Genomic DNA, 18,935 nt, shown 5'->3' on the forward strand with positions numbered 1-18,935 from the left:
TCACTTCAAACACTGGGATACCCTCTTTTTTCAAACTGGACTAAACTTGGTGACTAATTTCCAAATGATTATGCAGGGTATTGGGTAAGAACTACACGCACTCACCTGTTACCTCAGGGGGCTAAAACTCTGTTGTCAAGAAAAAGAAAAAGTGTGTTACTAGCAAATGAACTGAATTGGTGTGTGTATTTTCCCCTCTCCGAAGCAGCTACAACACCGTTTTGGTGTCAAATCATCAGATTTTGTTTCCATTTTTAGTCGGTCTCTGCACCATTGTAGTTGTTCTTGGCTCAATAAATTGTGATGAGTAACTATACATGTATTGTTGACTTTTCAGGTTGTGGACATGGGTGTTCAGATTGGAGCGAATGTGACTCTCAGCGCTCTTTGTGCACACTTAGACCGCCTACGCCCCTCCAGGCCTGGCTTTGCCTACTTTGAACAACTCGTTCAACATCTCAAACTTGTTGGGAACGTCCTTGTTAGAAATGTGAGTACTTTCTTTTGCTATTTGATGTCGATGATCTCTTACTTCTTACTGACCCCTCTCCTTTGAGATATTTGTGAAACTTTTTCTTTGGAAAAAGGGTTGGTTGGTGCATGGCTTATTCAGTTGGTTGGGCATGTGTCCATTTGTTAGTACATTGATTTCTTCATTGACTGGGTATAGGTTGTATGCTATTGAAAGACTTAATAGTTTGTGTTTTGTTTTTGTTTTTTTGTTTTGTTTGCTTTACGCCCAGCCGACCACGAAGGGCCATATCAGGGCGGTGCTGCTTTGACATATAACGTGCGCCACACACAAGACAGAAGTCGCAGCACAGGCTTCATGTCTCACCCAGTCACATTATTCTGACACCGGACCAACCAGTCCTAGCACTAACCCCATAATGCCAGACGCCAGGCGGAGCAGCCACTAGATTGCCAATTTTAAAGTCTTAGGTATGACCCGGCGGGGGTTCGAACCCACGACCTCCCGATCACGGGGCGGACGCCTTACCACTAGGCCAACCGTGCCGGTCGACTTAAGTGTTGATTTTTTCCCCTTATTCCATATTAGTATACAACACACAGCATGATGATAGGTGAGGCAGTGTGCCGGGGGAAACTAAAGCTGAAATAGATGATGTTCGGAAATAACTCTGTCGAGTTTGTATGGGTTAAATTGTAAGGGACAAATAAATGCACACAGCTCCTTGTCTATGTATTCCAGACACACCTCTTGCTAGTGATTGGCTCATGCAATGTTTGTCCCCTTAAAAGCAAGGGTATTCACTCTTTACAACCCATATTAACCTGACAGAGTTAGTTAAGAATTCGTCTACAGTGGAACCCCCCTTTATAAGACCTTCACAAATCTGAGAAGATCAGGCCTTACAAATGCAGGAGTCTTAAAATGGGGGTAAATTTACAGAGGATATGAAAAGGAAATCTGGGAAATGGGGGTAAATTTACAGAGGATATGAAAAGGAAATCTGAGAAATGGGGGTAAATTTACAGAGGATATGAAAAGGAAATCTGGGAAATGGGGGTAAATTTACAGAGGATATGAAATGGAAATCTGGGAAATGGGGGTAAATTTACAGAGGATATGAAAAGGAAATCTGGGAAATGGGGGTAAATTTACAGAGGATATGAAAAGGAAATCTGGGAAATGGGGGTAAATTTACAGAGGATATGAAAAGGAAGTCTGGGAAATGGGGGTAAATGAAAAGGAAATCTGGGAAATGGGGGTAAATTTACAGAGGATATGAAAAGGAAGTTTGGGAAATGGGGGTAAATGTACAGAGGATATGAAAAGGAAATCTGGGAAATGGGGGTAAATTTACAGAGGATATGAAAAGGAAATCTGGGAAATGGGGGTAAATTTACAGAGGATATGAAAAGGAAATCTGGGAAATGGGGGTCTTATAAGGGAGTTAGTCTGACATTATTATCTTAATGTTTATTCATGGTGTCAGACATATATCTGTTTTCAGTCAGGCAGCATAGGCGGTAACCTGTACTTGAAACACGCCCACCCTGACTTTCCCTCTGACGTCTTCACCATGCTGGAGGCTGCTGGGGCCACTGTCAGCCTGTATGGTCAGTGTGTGTTTGTGTCTGTCTGTCTGTCTGTCTGTCTGTCTGTCTGTCTGTCTGTCTGTCTGTCTGTCTGTTTGTGTGTACTTGTATGTGTATGTTTTGAATTTGAGTTTGTTTGGTAATAGAGAGACTAGAACAGGTTGTGTGTTGAGCTTTAGAGTGTGCATGCGGCTTGCTAAGGAGGTTGAGTCAGACTGTTTCTGTGTCTGTCTTTCTGTCTGTCTGCTTGCCTGTCCGCCTGTCTATCTGCATGCCTGTCGGTCTGTCTGCATGAAGGTTTACTTTAGTGGAGTATGCAAACAAATTCAATGTCACTGCTTCTTGTTTCACCACATTAGCCATTTTTCAAGGAGTTTCTAATATATACCATTTTGTACAGATTTTAAATGTGGGTTCAGATTCGTCAGGTGGGTCCGAGACTCGGGTGTCCCTGGTGGACCTGGTGACCTCAGTCCACATGCACGGCAAGGTCATCAAGTCCGTCTTTCTGCCGGCCCTTGATCGTCTGGACCATTACCGATCCTTCAAGGTCACCCCAAGGTCACAGGTGGGGTTCTTCATTATTGATTTTTTTGTACTGTCTGTGTCCCATTATTTTGTAGGCTGATTCATTGCAATGTTCAGAAATGTATCTGTTTCACATATTCATGGGTGGGATTCTTCCAGTATATGCTGGAAATCCGGATTCGTAATGTCTGTGGTGATGTTTTTTGTGTTAATTATACAAATCCTTCAGCGTCTGGGGGCCCCCAGACCCCCCCTTAAAATTCTTCAGGATTCATAACATTTTTCAGTCCCACCCATGCATATCCTTATAATAAATACATTGTGGATGGAGGTGTCGTAGCCAGCATACACATGCATTTTGCTAACTTGTATGACATATACATTTCTTAGCTGAGTCCATTAAATTACATATCTTATCCCAATTCACATATAGCAATTTACTTCAGTTTAGTGCTAGAACGCTGAACTACGCTTCACCCTGGTAAGGGGGGAAGTAATCCTAAAACAGAACGGCCTTGACGGTCACATGACAACGCCAGGTCAAGGCTACCTCCCTACATGCACTGCGCATGCATGCCCTCGCCGCCATCTTTTACTCATTCTACTTTTCAGCGATGACGTCTGAGGACGTGTTTTTGGATTACGCTCGGGCTATTGTTAGCCCACTGCTTCTTGGCAGTACTTACCCTGGTCACACTTTCTGGCTGAGATTTGGTGAGATTTTTCCAATTTTTCTTGTATTATTTGCTTTCGTTTGCCACGAGTTAGTCTTTGTTCACTTTCTACTTTCAAGACTAACGCCTGTATGGCAGACAGTGGTAAGAAGAAGCCTAGCACTAGACAGATAGTGACTACAGAGTCTCATTCTAAGAAAGAGGCAAAGAAAGCCAAGGTTTCTAAAAACCACAGTTAATGTTTTCGAGCCAGTTTCTCAGAATTCATTCACGGTAGAAATTGAGGACCCTGAAACAAGAATGTAAGGCAGCGCCGGTTAAGACTAGCAAGCGGCAGAGAAAGAGGATTTTTCAGCTATGTTTGCAGCTTTTCGTGAGCAAATGAGATGTATGTTTTCGTCAGAATTGCAATCGGCGAGCGCACTTTTGCTCTCCCTCCAGGCAGGAGCGGGAGAAGCTCGCTCACAGTCGAGGGTTAAGGCAACTCTGTCAGCCACTGTTACGTCGGCCGATGTTCACAGCTAACAACCTTCTGGTGAAGACGGAAGTTGGTCCTCTCACCATGCATCCAGTTCCGGTTTCGACAGCGACAATAAAGGTACTGTGACTGTCCCAAGGGAGATACGCACTGGCGTTCCCTACTTCCGCCCGACGCCGGGCAGGAAGCCGTCATAAGGCAGGAGATCTGCAAGGGTTACGACCAGCAGGGGCTTGCACTTAGATCGGGGACACGCACGTGCCGGTTTGCTCTATGGACGCAATATCGGCACAGCTGTCCAAACTTCCTCCACGGGAGAGGAAGCCATTACAAGGCGGGAGATCTGCAAGGGTTCCGACCCGCAGGGGCTTGCACTTAGATCGGGGACACGCACGTGAAGGTTTGCTCTATGGACGCAATATCGACACTGCGGTCCAAACTTCCTCCATGGGATAGGAAGCCGTTACAAGGCAAGAGATCTGCAAGGGTTACGACCAGCAGGGGCTTGCACTTAGATCGGGGACACGCACGTGCCGGTTTGCTCTATGGACGCAATATCGGCACAGCTGTCCAAACTTCCTCCACGGGAGACGAAGCCGTTACAAGGCGGGAGATCTGCAAGGGTTCCGACCCGCAGGGGCTTGCACTTAGATCGGGGACACGCACGTGCCTGTTTGCTCTATGGACGCAATATCGGCACAGCGGTCCAAACTTCCTCCACGGGATAGGAAGCCGTTACAAGGCAAGAGATCTGCAAGGGTTACGACCAGCAGGGGCTTGCACTTAGAACGGGGACACGCACGTGCCGGTTTGCTCTATGGACGCAATATCGGCACAGCGGTCCAAACTTCCTCCATGGGAGCGGAAGCCGTCACAAGACAGGAGATCTGCAATGGTTACGACCAGCAGGGGCCTGTACTTACAACGGAAGACACGCAAGTGCCGGTTTGCTTTACGGAAGCATCATCGGCACAGCGGTCCACACTTCCGTAGTATTCAATAGAGACGCTCTATCTCACTCCGTTTCCGGCCAGACTTCTTAGCCAAGAATCAGAAGTCAGGATAACCATCTTCGATGGTCTAAGTTATTCCTCTTTATAGGATTCTCGCCACAGGCAACCCAGTCTTCTGAATCTGACCAGTTAGATCACTATGCTCCTTCCGGTCTCATACAAGGAGTTAAGATCACAAACAAAAGCTACTCTTATTGTCTTTGAACACAAAGAGAGATAAGGACATAGCTAAGTTGGTGCTAAAATCAGGAAGATTATCTGAAGTCCTAGACTCCGCCTACTGGAGATCGGAGGATGTCTATCAACTATTACCTGCGCGACATTTCCAGTGCGCGGCAGGACGGTACCAAGGCGCTACCAGCTATGGTAGCAGCAGGGCAATTGTTGCCTAGCTCATAGGTGAGCACCCCACCACCTTAATTAGCAATCTGCTATATGTGAATTGGAATAAGATATGTAATTTAATCGAAAATTTTAATAATAAATTTTCATTTGATTAATATACTTACCCAATTCACATAGTAAAGTCCCTCCCGCCTACCCCGCTTTAGATCCCCTAAAAATAAGAGGGCGCTTCAAGCGAATGAATAAAAGATGGCGGCGAGAGCATGCATGCGCAGTGCATGTAGGGAGGTAGCCTTGACCTGGCGTTGTCATGTGACCGTCAAGGCCGTTCTATTTTTAGGGTTACTTTCCCCCTTACCAGGGTGAAGCGTAGTTCAGCGTTCTAGCACTAAACTGAAGTAAATTGCTATATGTGAATTGGGTAAGTATATTAATCAAATCCGATTTTGTGAATTAAAAAAAAAAGCACATGAATTTTGATATTTTTTTTGCTTAGTGCAACACACACTGCTTCATGGTGAGGCTTCCTCCTGTACAGTATGTGACTATGTTAAAGATGCATGTATGTAGGTTGACTCATTGATAATTGTTAAAATGACCATTTCATGTTTCTCAATCATGTGTTTGTTTGTTTCTTCCTTTCTTTCACTGACAGAATGCCCATGCCTATGTGAATGCAGCCGTCAAGATCAAAGTGACAGAGGACCACAAACAGATTCTAGGCAGACCAGCCCTAGTGTTTGGTGGGATTGATGACAAACTGGTAAGAAATATAAATACTGAAATGTTCTTTTGTACTTGCATTTACTAAAATGATATATATGTCTTCTTTGTTGCTAATATCCTCCTGTGTGTGTGGGGGGGGGTATGTGCATGTTTGTGCGTTTATTCATGCTTGAATGCATTCGTGTGTGTATGTGTGGGGGGGGGGGTTTGTGTATGTTTGTGCATTTATTCATGCTTGAATGCATTCGTGTGTGTGTGTGGGGGGGGGGTATGTGTATGTTTGTGCGTTTATTCATGCTTGAATGCATTCGTGTGTGTGGGGGGGGGTATGTGTATGTTTGTGCGTTTATTCATGCTTAAATGCATTCGTGTGTGTGGGGGAGGGGGGGGGTATGTGTATGTTTGTGCGTTTATTCATGCTTGAATGCATTCGTGTGTGTGTGTGGGGGGTATGTGTATGTTTGTGCGTTTATTCATGCTTGAAAGCATTCGTGTGTATGTGTGTGGGGGGGGGGGGGGGGGGTATGTGCATGTTTGGGTGTTTATTCATGCTTGAATGCATTCGTGTGTGTGTGTGTGTGGGCTTGTTGTGTGTGTTTTTGCTTATTTGAATGTGTGTGGGGGTTGTGGGGTGTTTTTTTGTGTGCTGAGGGTAAGTTTGAAGTGAAGAAAAGCATCTGGATGTGTGGCAGGTTATTTTTTTAATATTTCTCTTCAGATTCATGCCAACGCAACGGAACAATTTCTTACTGGAAAGGAGATTACCACTGCTGTGGTGCAAGGTATGAATAACTTACTGGACTTACAGGCTTGAATGGGAATTTGTTGTCTCAATGACTTGTTCACAATTTTTGCTTTGATCAAGTCACATCGGTCTCACTTAGACCCTTCTGCCGTGAGCAAGAGTTGAAAATATGAACGCATGTCTTTCTGGCCAAATAATAAAAAACTGACATTGTACTGTTCTTATTCATACTGTAGGGTTTCCCTAATCAGAAGTCATTCCTCGACAATGTTGCTTCCATGCCTTGGTCTTCGGTCATTTACACAAACTTTTTTTTATTTGACTGCTGAAAAAATCCAAAAACAGAGAGACTGCCTACGTTCCAAAATTCTGAATCAAATAACAAGAAAGGTAGGTTGTTGGAACGTTTGTTATTGACAAAACAATACATTCACAGATATTTCGACCCAACGGTCGAACAGACAAACAAATATTCACACAAAACTTCAGGAAGCCGAGCGAATGAATGAGGTTGTCATTCGCTCGGCTTCCTGATGAGTGGGTGAAAACTGATTCTATCAAAATAAGTTTTGTGTGAATATTTGTTTGTCTGTTCACTTAACACTTTCGCGACGGGACACTGATAAATCAGTAACAGCGCTGACACGCCCATGGACGGGACGCGCATTTTTCAGTAACAGCCATACAGGGTACACGACTCGTGATTGCTTCCCGGTTTTTGAAGCTTGCAGTAAATTGAGTTGTTTCCCTTGACACACTTTGCGTGCCCTTCCGCCATATGCAAAATTAGCCTGATTTGTGTGGTTTTTTCGAGAAAAAAAATGAATCGAAGGCGAGCCTTGTCACGGGAGGAGATTCTCCGGATGTTGGATCTTGAGGACCCTGTAGATCATGATTCCGACGTGTTGTTTTCGCCTCAAGAAAGCGATAATAGCAGTGATATTGAGGAAGAAACAGTCCTGTTCAGTGTTGCTAGTATGAGTCGGCAAACTACACGTGTTAGGGTGGTACTGCATGAATCTTCGAATGTGTAGTTGCAAGGGGGGCGTGGCAGCACTGATAACAATGGATGGCTGGAGCGTCCTAATCCTTTTGGAAATGTTCATAGGTGTACAGTTGGGACTTTGTTGTGAAAATGTGACTTATATTCAATATGGATTACCTAGACATCATCTGGTGAGTGTCACAGTTTTGTTTCATTTGAGTCAGGATGCTGTGAGTGAATGCGGGATTTGCTTGTTTTTTTCTTTGTACTGTCTCCTTATTTCTGTGTAGAATTTTAACAATATTTCAGCTAATTCATAGGTTTTACACCTTGTTTGGTTATAAAATTATTTATAATACTTTCTGTTAAAAAATAACTTTTAAAAAAGCAGTGGAAAAGAAAACACACACAAAAAAACGTTAAAAAACACAAATTATCCCCCTTTCACCCCCCCTTTGCTAAAACAAATCGCGTGACAAACTTATAAATAGCACGACTGAACTGGGCATCCATTTTTTAATTAGTACAAAAAATTTGGTGGTGATTGGACTTAATTCAAGCTTGCTAGACAGATTTCTTTACAGTTACTGATTTTTGGTAAGTTTCTTGGTGGCAACCTTGGGCAGGCAGGACGTTAACGCTGTGGCAGTGCTAGTCACAATAGTGTTAAAAGACCGTTGGGGGGAGTCTTAAATCGGGGTGTCTTAAAAGTGGGTTCCACTGTACTACTGTGATGATTGAATATGTGTTACAGAGGGTGTGGCCCTTCTGAAGTCAGAGCTGAACCCAACACCACGACCTGTGCTAGCTTCACCACTGTATCGCATTGACCTGGCCGCCAGCTTTCTCTACAAGGTTTGCATGCACTACAAATCTGGTTTTGTCTGGAAGGATCTGAGAAACAAAGGGACATAAGCGCTCTAAACACATATGACACATGCAACGAGAGTAAGTGAGAGTTTTTCAGAACCAATCTCCTTGGACGTGAGAGAATGACAAGCATTTAAATAAACCAGTGACTTTTATCCTTTTTGTGGGAAAAACATGCATCTGTTCTCCATCAGTGCTGATACAAAGCAATACTGGTTTCTATTCTGTGGCAAATAGACCAAGATGACAGTCGCACAGACAAACACGGACACTATTATACACAGACATACAGACACGCATGTGCATACAATCACACACACAGACATAAAGCAATACTGGTTTCTATTCTGTGGCAAATAGACCAAGATGACAGTCGCACAGACAAACACGGACACTATTATACACAGACATACAGACACGCATGTGCATACAATCACACACACAGACATACAGACACGCACACATGCATGTGCATACAATCACACACACAGACAAAATTGTTTTAGATAACCACTTTACATGGCAATCACTGTGAAAGAACTTTCCTAGTTCCCCCGCTCTTTCCCTGTATGTTCTTACACAAGTCGGTTGAAACGCATCCATCAAATGCGACTTAACAGTGCTTTGTGTTTTAGACACTGCTAGGTCTCGTCTCGCCCTCTGACCCCAAGCTGATGTCCGGTGCCGGCAGCCTGGAGCGCCCTCTGTCCTCAGCCATTCAGACCTTTCAGGAGAAGAAAGATGAGTGGCCCCTGAAACAACCCATGCCCAAGAAAACGGCCTTACTTCAGGTCAGTTGATAAGTTTTGATTTTTCCTGTTTGTTTGTTTGTTTGTGTCATACAGTTTTATCTTTCTCGCTCTTTGTTTAATGTGTGTGTTGTAGCAAGGACTACCCCCCGCGGGTTAGGGGGAGTCCCATATTGGTTGGGACGAGAAAGAATTTACCCGATGCTAACCAGCATGTCGTAAGAGGCGACTAACAGGTTCTGTTTCTCCTTTTACCCTTGTTAAGTGTTTCTTGTATAGAATATAGTCAATGTTTGTAAAGATTTTAGTCAAGCAGTATGTAAGAAATTTTACGTCCTTTGTACTGGAAACTTGCATTCTCCCAGTAAGGTCATATATTGTACTACGTTGCAAGCCCCTGGAGCAATTTTTTGATTAGTGCTTTTGTGAACAAGAAACAATTAACAAGTGGCTCTATCCCATCTCCCCCCTTTCCCCTATCCCATCCCCCCCCTTCCCCCGTCGCGATATAACCTTGAATGGTTGAAAACGACGTTAAACACCAAATAAAGAAAGAAAGAAAGAAAGAAAGCAAGGACTAGCTTGTAGGAAAGGACCATATGGACCTAACGCTATTATCTTTCTGCAATAAAGATTTTGATTTCAAGTTTGAGTGTAGTAGAAAGTTCTGCGACAGAAATATGCACATTTCTACACACAGAAAGAGATGATAAGCTATATCCTGTATCAAGTGTCAAAATCCCAATCCGCTTAGTCATTGTTGATACAGTACTTGCTCTTCCTTTCACCGCTTGATGCTGCGTAAATTAAGTGTTGACCATGTGTTTCTTGTGACTTGCCCGGTGCTGGATTCATCTCTCACGGGCTTGATTGAAATGATTTTTGCAAACATAAGAGTTCAAAAAGGTGACAAAAGTCAGCATCATCTGTCCTGATTCAGTTGTCACCTTCTGGTTGTCGCCTGCCTGTTAATTACATGTTCAATTTATAAGTAGATAATATATTATTTAAGTCATATCATTATTTTATGATGGTTTTCAGACAAGCGGCGAAGCGATCTTTGTGAATGACATGCCGAGATTTCAACACGAGCTGTGTGCGGCCTTTGTCCAGTCCACTGTTGCCCGTGCTCGCGTCCAGTCAGTCGACCCCTCCCCAGCCCTGGTGAGCACTTTTACAATGCTGATATGAAACTTTTTGAAGAAATGATTTTTGACTCACATGCGAAGCAAAAGTGAGTCTATGTACTCACCCGAGTCGTCCGTCCGTCCGGAAAACTTTAACGTTGGATTTTCTTGGACACTATTAAGTCTATCAACACCTGATGTGGCCTGATGGTGTATGGTTACAAGATCTCAAAAAACATGTGTGGCAACTTGACCTCACTTCAAGTTCAAGGTCACAGGGGCCGTAATTGTTGTCTTAAAAACGACCGTTTTTCACATTTTCGCATTTTTTTCTGAAGTTATCGAGAATGGCAACCTTAGCTATGTATGCTATACAGGGCAATGTAAGCCCTATCTTTGGACACCAGTTTGGTTGACCTTGCTTCAAGGTCAAGGTCGCAAGGGTCCTTTAAAGTTGGATTGTATACATATTTTGAAGTGACCTTGACCCTGAACTATGGAAGATAACTGTTTCAAACTTAAAAATTATGTGGGGCACATGTTATGCTTTCATCATGAGACACATTTGGTCACATATGATCAAGGTCAAGGTCACTTTGACCCTTATGAAATGTGACCAAAATAAGGTAGTGAACCACTAAAAGTGACCATATCTCATGATAGAAAGAGCCAATAAGCACCATTGTACTTCCTATGTCTTGAATTAACAGCTTTGTGTTGCATGACCTTGGATGACCTTGACCTGGGGTCAAGGTCACATGTATTTTGGTAGGAAAAATGTGTAAAGCAGTTCTTAGTGTATGATGTCATTGCTAGGTTTAGTTATTTGACCTTGACCCTGAAGGTCAAGGTCATGTCAAGGTCAAGCATGTGAGTCGTATGGGCTTTGCCCTTGTTTTAGAAAAACTAGTGTGTTTTTTTATTTAAAGAAATTAATTCATACAAAATTGCCACTCTGCTCAAAGAAGTCGCATTTAATTGTTGATTTTTAGTATGTATCCAAGTGGAGTGAGGGGGGGGGGGGGGAGTGTCTGTAAAGTCACTAAACAATCTGTGGATCTGTTTTTTTCCAGGAGATTCCAGGAGTGGAGCGTTACCTGTCATCCAGTGATATCACAGCACCAGGACGGAACATTCTATCTCCGTGGTTCCCCTTAGCCAGAATGGAAGACGAAGAGGTGTTCAGACTTTTATTTATTTTTCATCCTCTCTCAGTCTTTGAGTAGTACCTGTAAAATGAGGCATCTCTGATCAGTAAAGGACATCTTCTGATGCCCATCAGTCTTCTGCTTATTCTCGTTTTGCTGACACACTTGGAGATCAGTTCTCAAGATATGAGACATCAGCCTCGTATGCGGAAGGTCGCGGGTTCGAATCCCGGCCGCTCCTGGTGGGTTAAGGGTGGAGATTGTTTCGATCTTCCAGGTCAAATTATGTTGAGACCTGCTAGTGCCTTATCCCTGTTTGTGTGTACACGCAACGCAAGCACAAGACCAAGTGCGCATGGAGAAGATCCTGTAATCTATGTCAGAGTTCGCTGGGTTATAGAAACGTGAAAATACCCAGCATGCTTCCTCCGAAAGCGGCGTATGGCTGCCTGAATGGCGGGGTAAAAACGGCTATACATGTGAAAACCCACTCCTGCAAAAAACATGAGTGAATGTGGGAGTTTCAGCCCATGAACAAAGAAGAAGAAGAAGAAGTTCGCAAGATGAAATTCCTCCACAGACCCGTGCAGTTGAAGGGTGATGGGGGTTGGGCTGTTGTTGCCCGTCAGTATAACTTGATTAAAGTGTAACTGTCATGAACAGGCACCTGCTGTGTCCACTCGCCATTGTTTGTCCAAGATTTTGTTTCCGAGTCAGTATTATTTAAATGATACGTACCTTAGAAGTTAAAACATAGTACATTTCCTCCATGAGCAGTCGCATTCATATCTTTCATGCCAGAATTTGTGTCACTGTCATCTTTTTCTCGCAGTTGCTGTCATCGGGAAAGATCGACTATGCCGGCCAGCCCATAGGAATTATTCTTGCAGGTAAGTGTTTTGTCTCAATTCTGTGTATTAGATAAGAATGTCAGTAGTTTTCCCCGAAAGTAAGTTTTTGGACTATCAATAATTTTGACCAGCTAACACACAGAGGCTTTTTGTTAATACTGACAGTGTGTTGTTTCAGGAACCGTGTGAGCTTGAACTGGCTTCATGTGGTTGTGTTTACAAAGGGATTACAAGCACAGTTAGAAACAAAGAGAATTGCAGTCAAGAAAGTTGTTTGCATCTTTGTGTGTGTGACTCGTGTGCTTGTTTATACTGCTGATCAAATTGGTAAGTTCACAGCCTGCTGTGGAGTCGCACAAAAAGACAGCACAAGTGCTATACCAACTTATGGCTTTTGAAGCTAAAATACTTAAAACTTAAGTTCCAACGTCAGTCTTTCATTGGCGTGATTTAAATTTTGCCTGGTTTTTCTTTTTCCTCTGTGACCTGCCATGGTAATGCCATTTGTTGGCATACTGCCGAATTAACCTTGTGGACATGTCGCCACACACTGAGAGAAGAGCGACCGTTTGAGATTCATTCAGTGGGACTGTGAATCAAGTTACTGCACACTTTTCCTACAGATATTTACAGACGCAAGAAGCTCAAAACAAGCGTTGTGCAAAATGTTTACTCATCTACTAGCTAGTCTTGCTCAGATTCTCAACAACACATTTTTATACTGGAACCCCCCCTTTCAAGGGGGTCGGCCCGCTATTGCGCGGGGCCGCTATTGCGCGGGGCCGCTATTGCGCGAATCTTTAGGGTTAGGGTTAGGATTAGGGTTAGGGTTAGATTCGCGCAATAGCGGACCCGCGCAATAGCGGCCCAGCCCCCTTTCAAGACCTAAAAAAATCTGAAAAAATCGGGTCTTACAAAGGAGGCAGTTTGAAATGGGGGTAATTTTACAGAGGTTTTGAACAGAAAGTCTGAGAAAACAGGGTCTTAAAAAGGAGGCAGTTTGAAATGGGGGTAATTTTACAGAGGTTTTGAACAGAAAGTCTGAGAAAACAGGGTCTTAAAAAGGAGGCAGTTTGAAATGGGGGTAATTTTACAGAGGTTTTGAACAGAAAGTCTGAGAAAACAGGGTCTTAAAAAGGAGGCAGTTTGAAATGGGGGTAATTTTACAGAGGTTTTGAACAGAAAGTCTGAGAAAACAGGGTCTTAAAAAGGAGGCAGTTTGAATGGGGGTAATTTTACAGAGGTTTTGAACAGAAAGTCTGAGAAAACAGGGTCTTAAAAAGGAGGCAGTTTGAAATGGGGGTAATTTTACAGAGGTTTTGAACAGAAAGTCTGGGAAAACAGGGTCTTAAAAAGGAGGCAGTTTGAAATGGGGGTAATTTTACAGAGGTTTTGAACAGAAAGTCTGAGAAAACAGGGTCTTAAAAAGGAGGCAGTTTGAAATGGGGGTAATTTTACAGAGGTTTTGAACAGAAAGTCTGAGAAAACAGGGTCTTAAAAAGGAGGCAGTTTGAAATGGGGGTAATTTTACAGAGGTTATAAACAGAAAGTCTGAGAAAACAAGGTCTTAAAAAGGAGGGAGTCTCAAATTGGAGGGTCTTCTTCTCTTCTTTTCGATCGCCGATCACACTTGGAGTCCAGATCTTGAGATATAATTAGTGGTCCTCTGCAGCGAAGCCACTGGCCCGTACAGCTTGTTGTGCAGGGACTCCGGCAATGGCCAGATTTCCTCTCTCAGCACCTGGTGGTTCCTGCAGTCTCGTAGGATGTGGGCCGTGTCCTGCTCTGCTTCTCCACAAGAACACATGGGGGAGGGCACAACATGCAGCTTCTTGTGGAGATGCTGGTTAAGTCTGTTGTGTCCCGTTCTCAGGCGGAAGATGACCACCTGCTGTGGTCTGGATAGCAGGTGGTAGCTGTCCTGTGGCTGAGGCGTCCTGTGCAGAGAAAGGAGGGCCTTAATAGGCGGGTTCCACTGTATGTACCTTGTGTTTATGCCTTTAGAGACCCAGCAGTTGGCAGACCTGGCAGCCCAGAAGGTGGTGGTGAAGTACACAGATGTGGAGGAACCTGTCCTTGGCATCCGTCAGGGCATCGCCGCTAATAGCTTCAACACTTGTGACATCAAACCTGTAGTCCGTGGCAACCCAGATGGTAATATAGCCGTTCATTGCATTCCTAATTTTCTTTTTCTTTTTCTTTTTCTATTTGCCTGCTTGCTTGTTTGTTTGTTGGATAGTTTGAAGATTATCCTGTACATCTGCTGTTTTACTGAACATGCAGCTGTAGATTCATTAATGGTATACGATACCGATCATGCTCAGCCTAGCGGTGACCTTACGCATAGTTTTCTCCTGCTCATATGACGCAGTCGCCGAGACAAACTTCGTTTGATGTGCAGACGAAGCGACATAATATTTACTTGACTTTCGCTTTTGACATCAGTGGTTTTACTTTGGAAGAGGGAATTAGAAGAGATCTCTTGGTCTTTTTTAATCGGCGTTGTTTGTCTTTCGGTGGTGTAAAAGAATAGGTTTGTTTTGTTTCTTGTCACACTGTGTGGCGTATGTTAGAGTTGATCGTTGGAGCACGAAGGTGTGGTTGTTAAACGTTGCAATTTATCTTTCAAGGACTAACAATGCAGATAACATCAACTGTCAAACTGGTGTGAGCATCTTCTTCAGGTTTATGTCAATTGTCAACAGCCTCACACATGCAGGGGTAGCGCTCATTGCAACATTTTGCATAAATATTGCATTTTTCAGGTGTTCTATGCATTTTAGCCGTATGTTTGGCTCAAGTTCAATTCACTCAAAACCCCTGACATGTCATTACATTTAGTCAAGTTTTGACTAAATATTTTAACATCGAGGGGGAATCGAAACGAGGGTCGTGGTGTATGTGCGTGTGTGTGTGTGTGTGTGTGTGTGTGTGTCTGTGTGTGTGTGTGTGTAGAGCGATTCAGACTAAACTACTGGACCGATCTTTATGAAATTTGACATGAGAGTTCCTGGGTATGAAATCCCCGAACGTTTTTTTCATTTTTTTGATAAATGTCTTTGATGACGTCATATCCGGCTTTTCGTGAAAGTTGAGGCGGCACTGTCACGCCCTCATTTTTCAACCAAATTGGTTCAAATTTTGGTCAAGTAATCTTCGACGAAGCCCGGGGTTCGGTATTGCATTTCAGCTTGGTGGCTTAAAAATTAATTAATGACTTTGGTCATTAAAAATCGGAAAATTGTAAAAAAAAATAAAAATTTATAAAACGATCCAAATTTACGTTTATCTTATTCTCCATCATTTGCTGATTCCAAAAACATATAAATATGTTATATTCGGATTAAAAACAAGCTCTGAAAATTAAATATATAAAAATTATTATCAAAATTAAATTGTCCAAATCAATTTAAAAACACTTTCATCTTATTCCTTGTCGGTTCCTGATTCCAAAAACATATAGATATGATATGTTTGGATTAAAAACACGCTCAGAAAGTTAAAACAAAGAGAGGTACAGAAAAGCGTGCTATCCTTCTTAGCGCAACTACTACCCCGCTCTTCTTGTCAATTTCACTGCCTTTGCCATGAGCGGTGGCCTGACGATGCTACGAGTAAAATGGCATTGCGTTCAGTTTCATTCTGTGAGTTCGACAGCTACTTGACTAAATATTGTATTTTCGCCTTACGCGACTTGTTTTATAGTGTGTAGATATGAATACAGTTGAACCCCCATTTTAAGACCCCTCAATTTTAAGACCCCTCAATTTTAAGACTTCCTCCCGTTTAAGACCCTGTTTTCTGAGACTTTCTGTTCATGACCTCTGTAAATTTACCCCCATTGAAAGACTCCCTCCTTCTTAAGACCTGATTTTCTCAGATTTCTTGAGGTTGTTTGTTTGTTTGTTCGTTCATGGGCTGAAACTCCCACGGCTTTTACGTGTATGACCGTTTTTACCCCGCCATTTAGGCAGCCATACACCGCTTTCGGAGGAAGCATGCTGGGTATTTTCGTGTTTCTATAACCCACCGAACTCTGACATGGATTACAGGATCTTTTTCGTGCGCACTTGGTCTTGTGCTTGCGTGTACACACGGGGGTGTTCGGACACCGAGGAGAGTCTGCACACAAATTTGACTCTGAGAAATAAATCTCTCGCAGAACGTGGGGACGAACTCACACTGACAGCGGCCAACTGGATACAAATCCAGCGCGCTACCGACTGAGCTACATCCCCGCCCTGGGAGGTCTTAAAAGGGGGGATCCATTATATAGTCAGTCAGCTGTTGTAGCAAATAAGATGACTATAAGGCCAAAAAAAAAAAAAAGGTCTGTTTACGGTAACCCGACCGACCCTAGTTTTTTCGCGCGACCCTAGACTTTTTTTTGGGCATTTGGGGGGGAAAAAAAAAACTTGTTTTTTTGGCAAAATAACGTAAAAATATGGTTTTTTAGAAAAAAAAATTAAAAAAAAAGAATCCCGACCTACCGACCCTATTTTTTGGGCCTATGTTACCGTAAACAGACCTTTTTTTTTTTTTGGCCTAAACTAAAACAAACTTTTCTTGTGTCACAGATGCCTTGAAAGAGGCACAGCATACACTTGAGGGTGAAGTGAGCATGGGTACTCAGTACCACTTCTACATGGAAAACCAGGTACTGTTTATATGTGAATGTGTGGCTTATGTGCTTGTTTAGACTTCTGGTCTTCTTCTTCTTCGTCGTTCACTTTCTCCATCATTTTGTGATTTGCGTGATGCAGCGCTTTTTGGCACCCAGGGGGTCCCGCATCTCCGGCTTCGGCCATGGACGTTGATCAGGGGTCCCTCCCCTAGACCAATTGCCTTTCTGGGCTGTTGAGCTTGGTCTGCCCGTGGTTCTATTTCGGAGTTTTCCTTCTCCTAGACTGGTTACCTACCATGGTTGTCGAGTCCAGTCTACCCGTTTGGAGGTTGCTGAGATGACCGCTTGTGTCCTTGGGCCTCTGTGCCGTCACACCGGTACTGTCCAGCACATCCCCGTCTTCACCAGAGCCCCGTTAGCCAGCAACCAACCCGTCCGCCATGGGAGAACCCTACCGGTATACTTCTTACAATGAAAAACACCCCCACGTTTTAGGGACAGTGAAATTTCAGCGATTTTCTTCCGACGGCATAGCTTGGTTCTGTTTCACCACCATACCACGATGAGGAGGGGATGGTCTTTATGGTGGAGACTTCTGGTCAAATTGGTAACTTTACTGGACTTGCAACCTGCTGTTAAGAATTAACTGGTATTGGACGGTTTTATTATGAACAAAACAAAACATTTACAAATCTGTAAATCTGTGAAAACAAGGTCTTAAAATAGAGTCTTGTGGTGGGGCCGGTTCCATTGAACCATGGATTTGTGTGTGTGCATGTGTTTCAAATTGTCAGGAAGGGATGGATGGAGGGGGGGGGGGGGGGGTATAGTCAATAACATTTACATAATTCAGCTGTCTAATTACCTTGGTACCCCCCGCGGTTTAGGGGGAAGAATTTACCCGATGCTCCCCAGCATGTCGTAAGAGGCGACTAACGGATTCTGTTTCTCCTTTTACCCTTAAGTGTTTCTTGTATAGAATATAGTCAATTTTTGTAAAGATTTCAGTCAAGCCGTATGTAAGAAATGTTAAGTCCTTTGTACTGGAAACTTGCATTCTCCCAGTAAGGTCATATATTGTACTACGTTGTAAGCCCCTGGAGCAATTTTTTGATTAGTGCTTTTGTGAACAAGAAACAATTAACAAGTGGCTCTATCCCATCCCCCCCCCCCCCCCCCCCCCCCCCCCCTTTCCCCATCGCGATATAACCTTGAACGGTTGAAAACAACGTTAAACACCAAATAAAGTAAAGAAAGAATTACCTTGTTACGAAACACAGCTTTTTCTCTGCCTGACAAACAGTGACACCCCCTCCCCCCTTTTAAGACGCTGATTTCTAAGAATTTTTGTTCATAACCTCTGTAGATTTACCCCCATTATAAGATTCCCTCCTTCTTAAGACCTGATTTTCTCAGACTTTTGGAGGTCTTAAAAGGCAGGTTCCACTGTATTTTTGTCACAACGTGCAGGTGTCGCTGTGCGTGCCATCAGAGGATGGGGTGGACCTGTACTCCTCCACACAGAACCTGGACCAGGTTCAGGCAGCAGTAGCCACAGTTCTGGGCAAGACTGATAACTTGTCAGTGATTTTTACCTCTAGCTTGCTAGCTGTTTTATTGAAAACTTCTTTCTTTATGTGTGTGTGTGTGAGTGCGATCCCTCTTTCTCTCTTTTTACATTTAGTCAAGCTTTGACTAAATGTTTTAACATAGAGGGGGAATCGAGACGAGGGTCGTGGTGTGTGTGTGTGTGTGTGTGTGTGTGTGTGTGTGTGTGTGTGTGTGTGTGTGTGTGTGTGTGTGTGTGTGTGTGTGTGTAGAGCGATTCAGAGTAAACTACTGGACCGATCTTTATGAAATTTTACATGAGAGTTCCTGGGTATGATATCCCCAGACGTTTTTTTTCATTTTTTGGATAAATGTCTTTGATGACATCATATCCGGCTTTTTGTAAAAGTTGAGGCGGCACTGTCACACCCTCATTTTTCAATACAATTAATTGAAATTT

General features: G+C 43.3%; 1 protein-coding gene across 1 annotated transcript in view; it reads left to right on the forward strand.

Moving 5' to 3' along the window:
- LOC138958427 (xanthine dehydrogenase-like) overlaps window positions 1-18,935 on the forward strand; it is a 51,062-nt gene that overhangs the window by 13,860 nt on the left and 18,267 nt on the right. The window contains exons 8-20 of the mRNA XM_070329570.1: window positions 338-490; window positions 1,980-2,085; window positions 2,484-2,632; window positions 5,758-5,865; window positions 6,547-6,610; window positions 8,313-8,413; window positions 9,064-9,219; window positions 10,219-10,341; window positions 11,378-11,482; window positions 12,285-12,342; window positions 14,308-14,457; window positions 16,881-16,960; window positions 18,398-18,507. Of these exons, the coding sequence (XP_070185671.1) occupies window positions 338-490; window positions 1,980-2,085; window positions 2,484-2,632; window positions 5,758-5,865; window positions 6,547-6,610; window positions 8,313-8,413; window positions 9,064-9,219; window positions 10,219-10,341; window positions 11,378-11,482; window positions 12,285-12,342; window positions 14,308-14,457; window positions 16,881-16,960; window positions 18,398-18,507 (1,463 nt within the window). The remainder of the gene's footprint in view (window positions 1-337; window positions 491-1,979; window positions 2,086-2,483; window positions 2,633-5,757; window positions 5,866-6,546; window positions 6,611-8,312; window positions 8,414-9,063; window positions 9,220-10,218; window positions 10,342-11,377; window positions 11,483-12,284; window positions 12,343-14,307; window positions 14,458-16,880; window positions 16,961-18,397; window positions 18,508-18,935) is intronic.

This window comes from Littorina saxatilis, linkage group LG2 (assembly GCF_037325665.1).
Source record: "Littorina saxatilis isolate snail1 linkage group LG2, US_GU_Lsax_2.0, whole genome shotgun sequence".
Classification (NCBI taxonomy): domain Eukaryota; kingdom Metazoa; phylum Mollusca; class Gastropoda; order Littorinimorpha; family Littorinidae; genus Littorina; species Littorina saxatilis.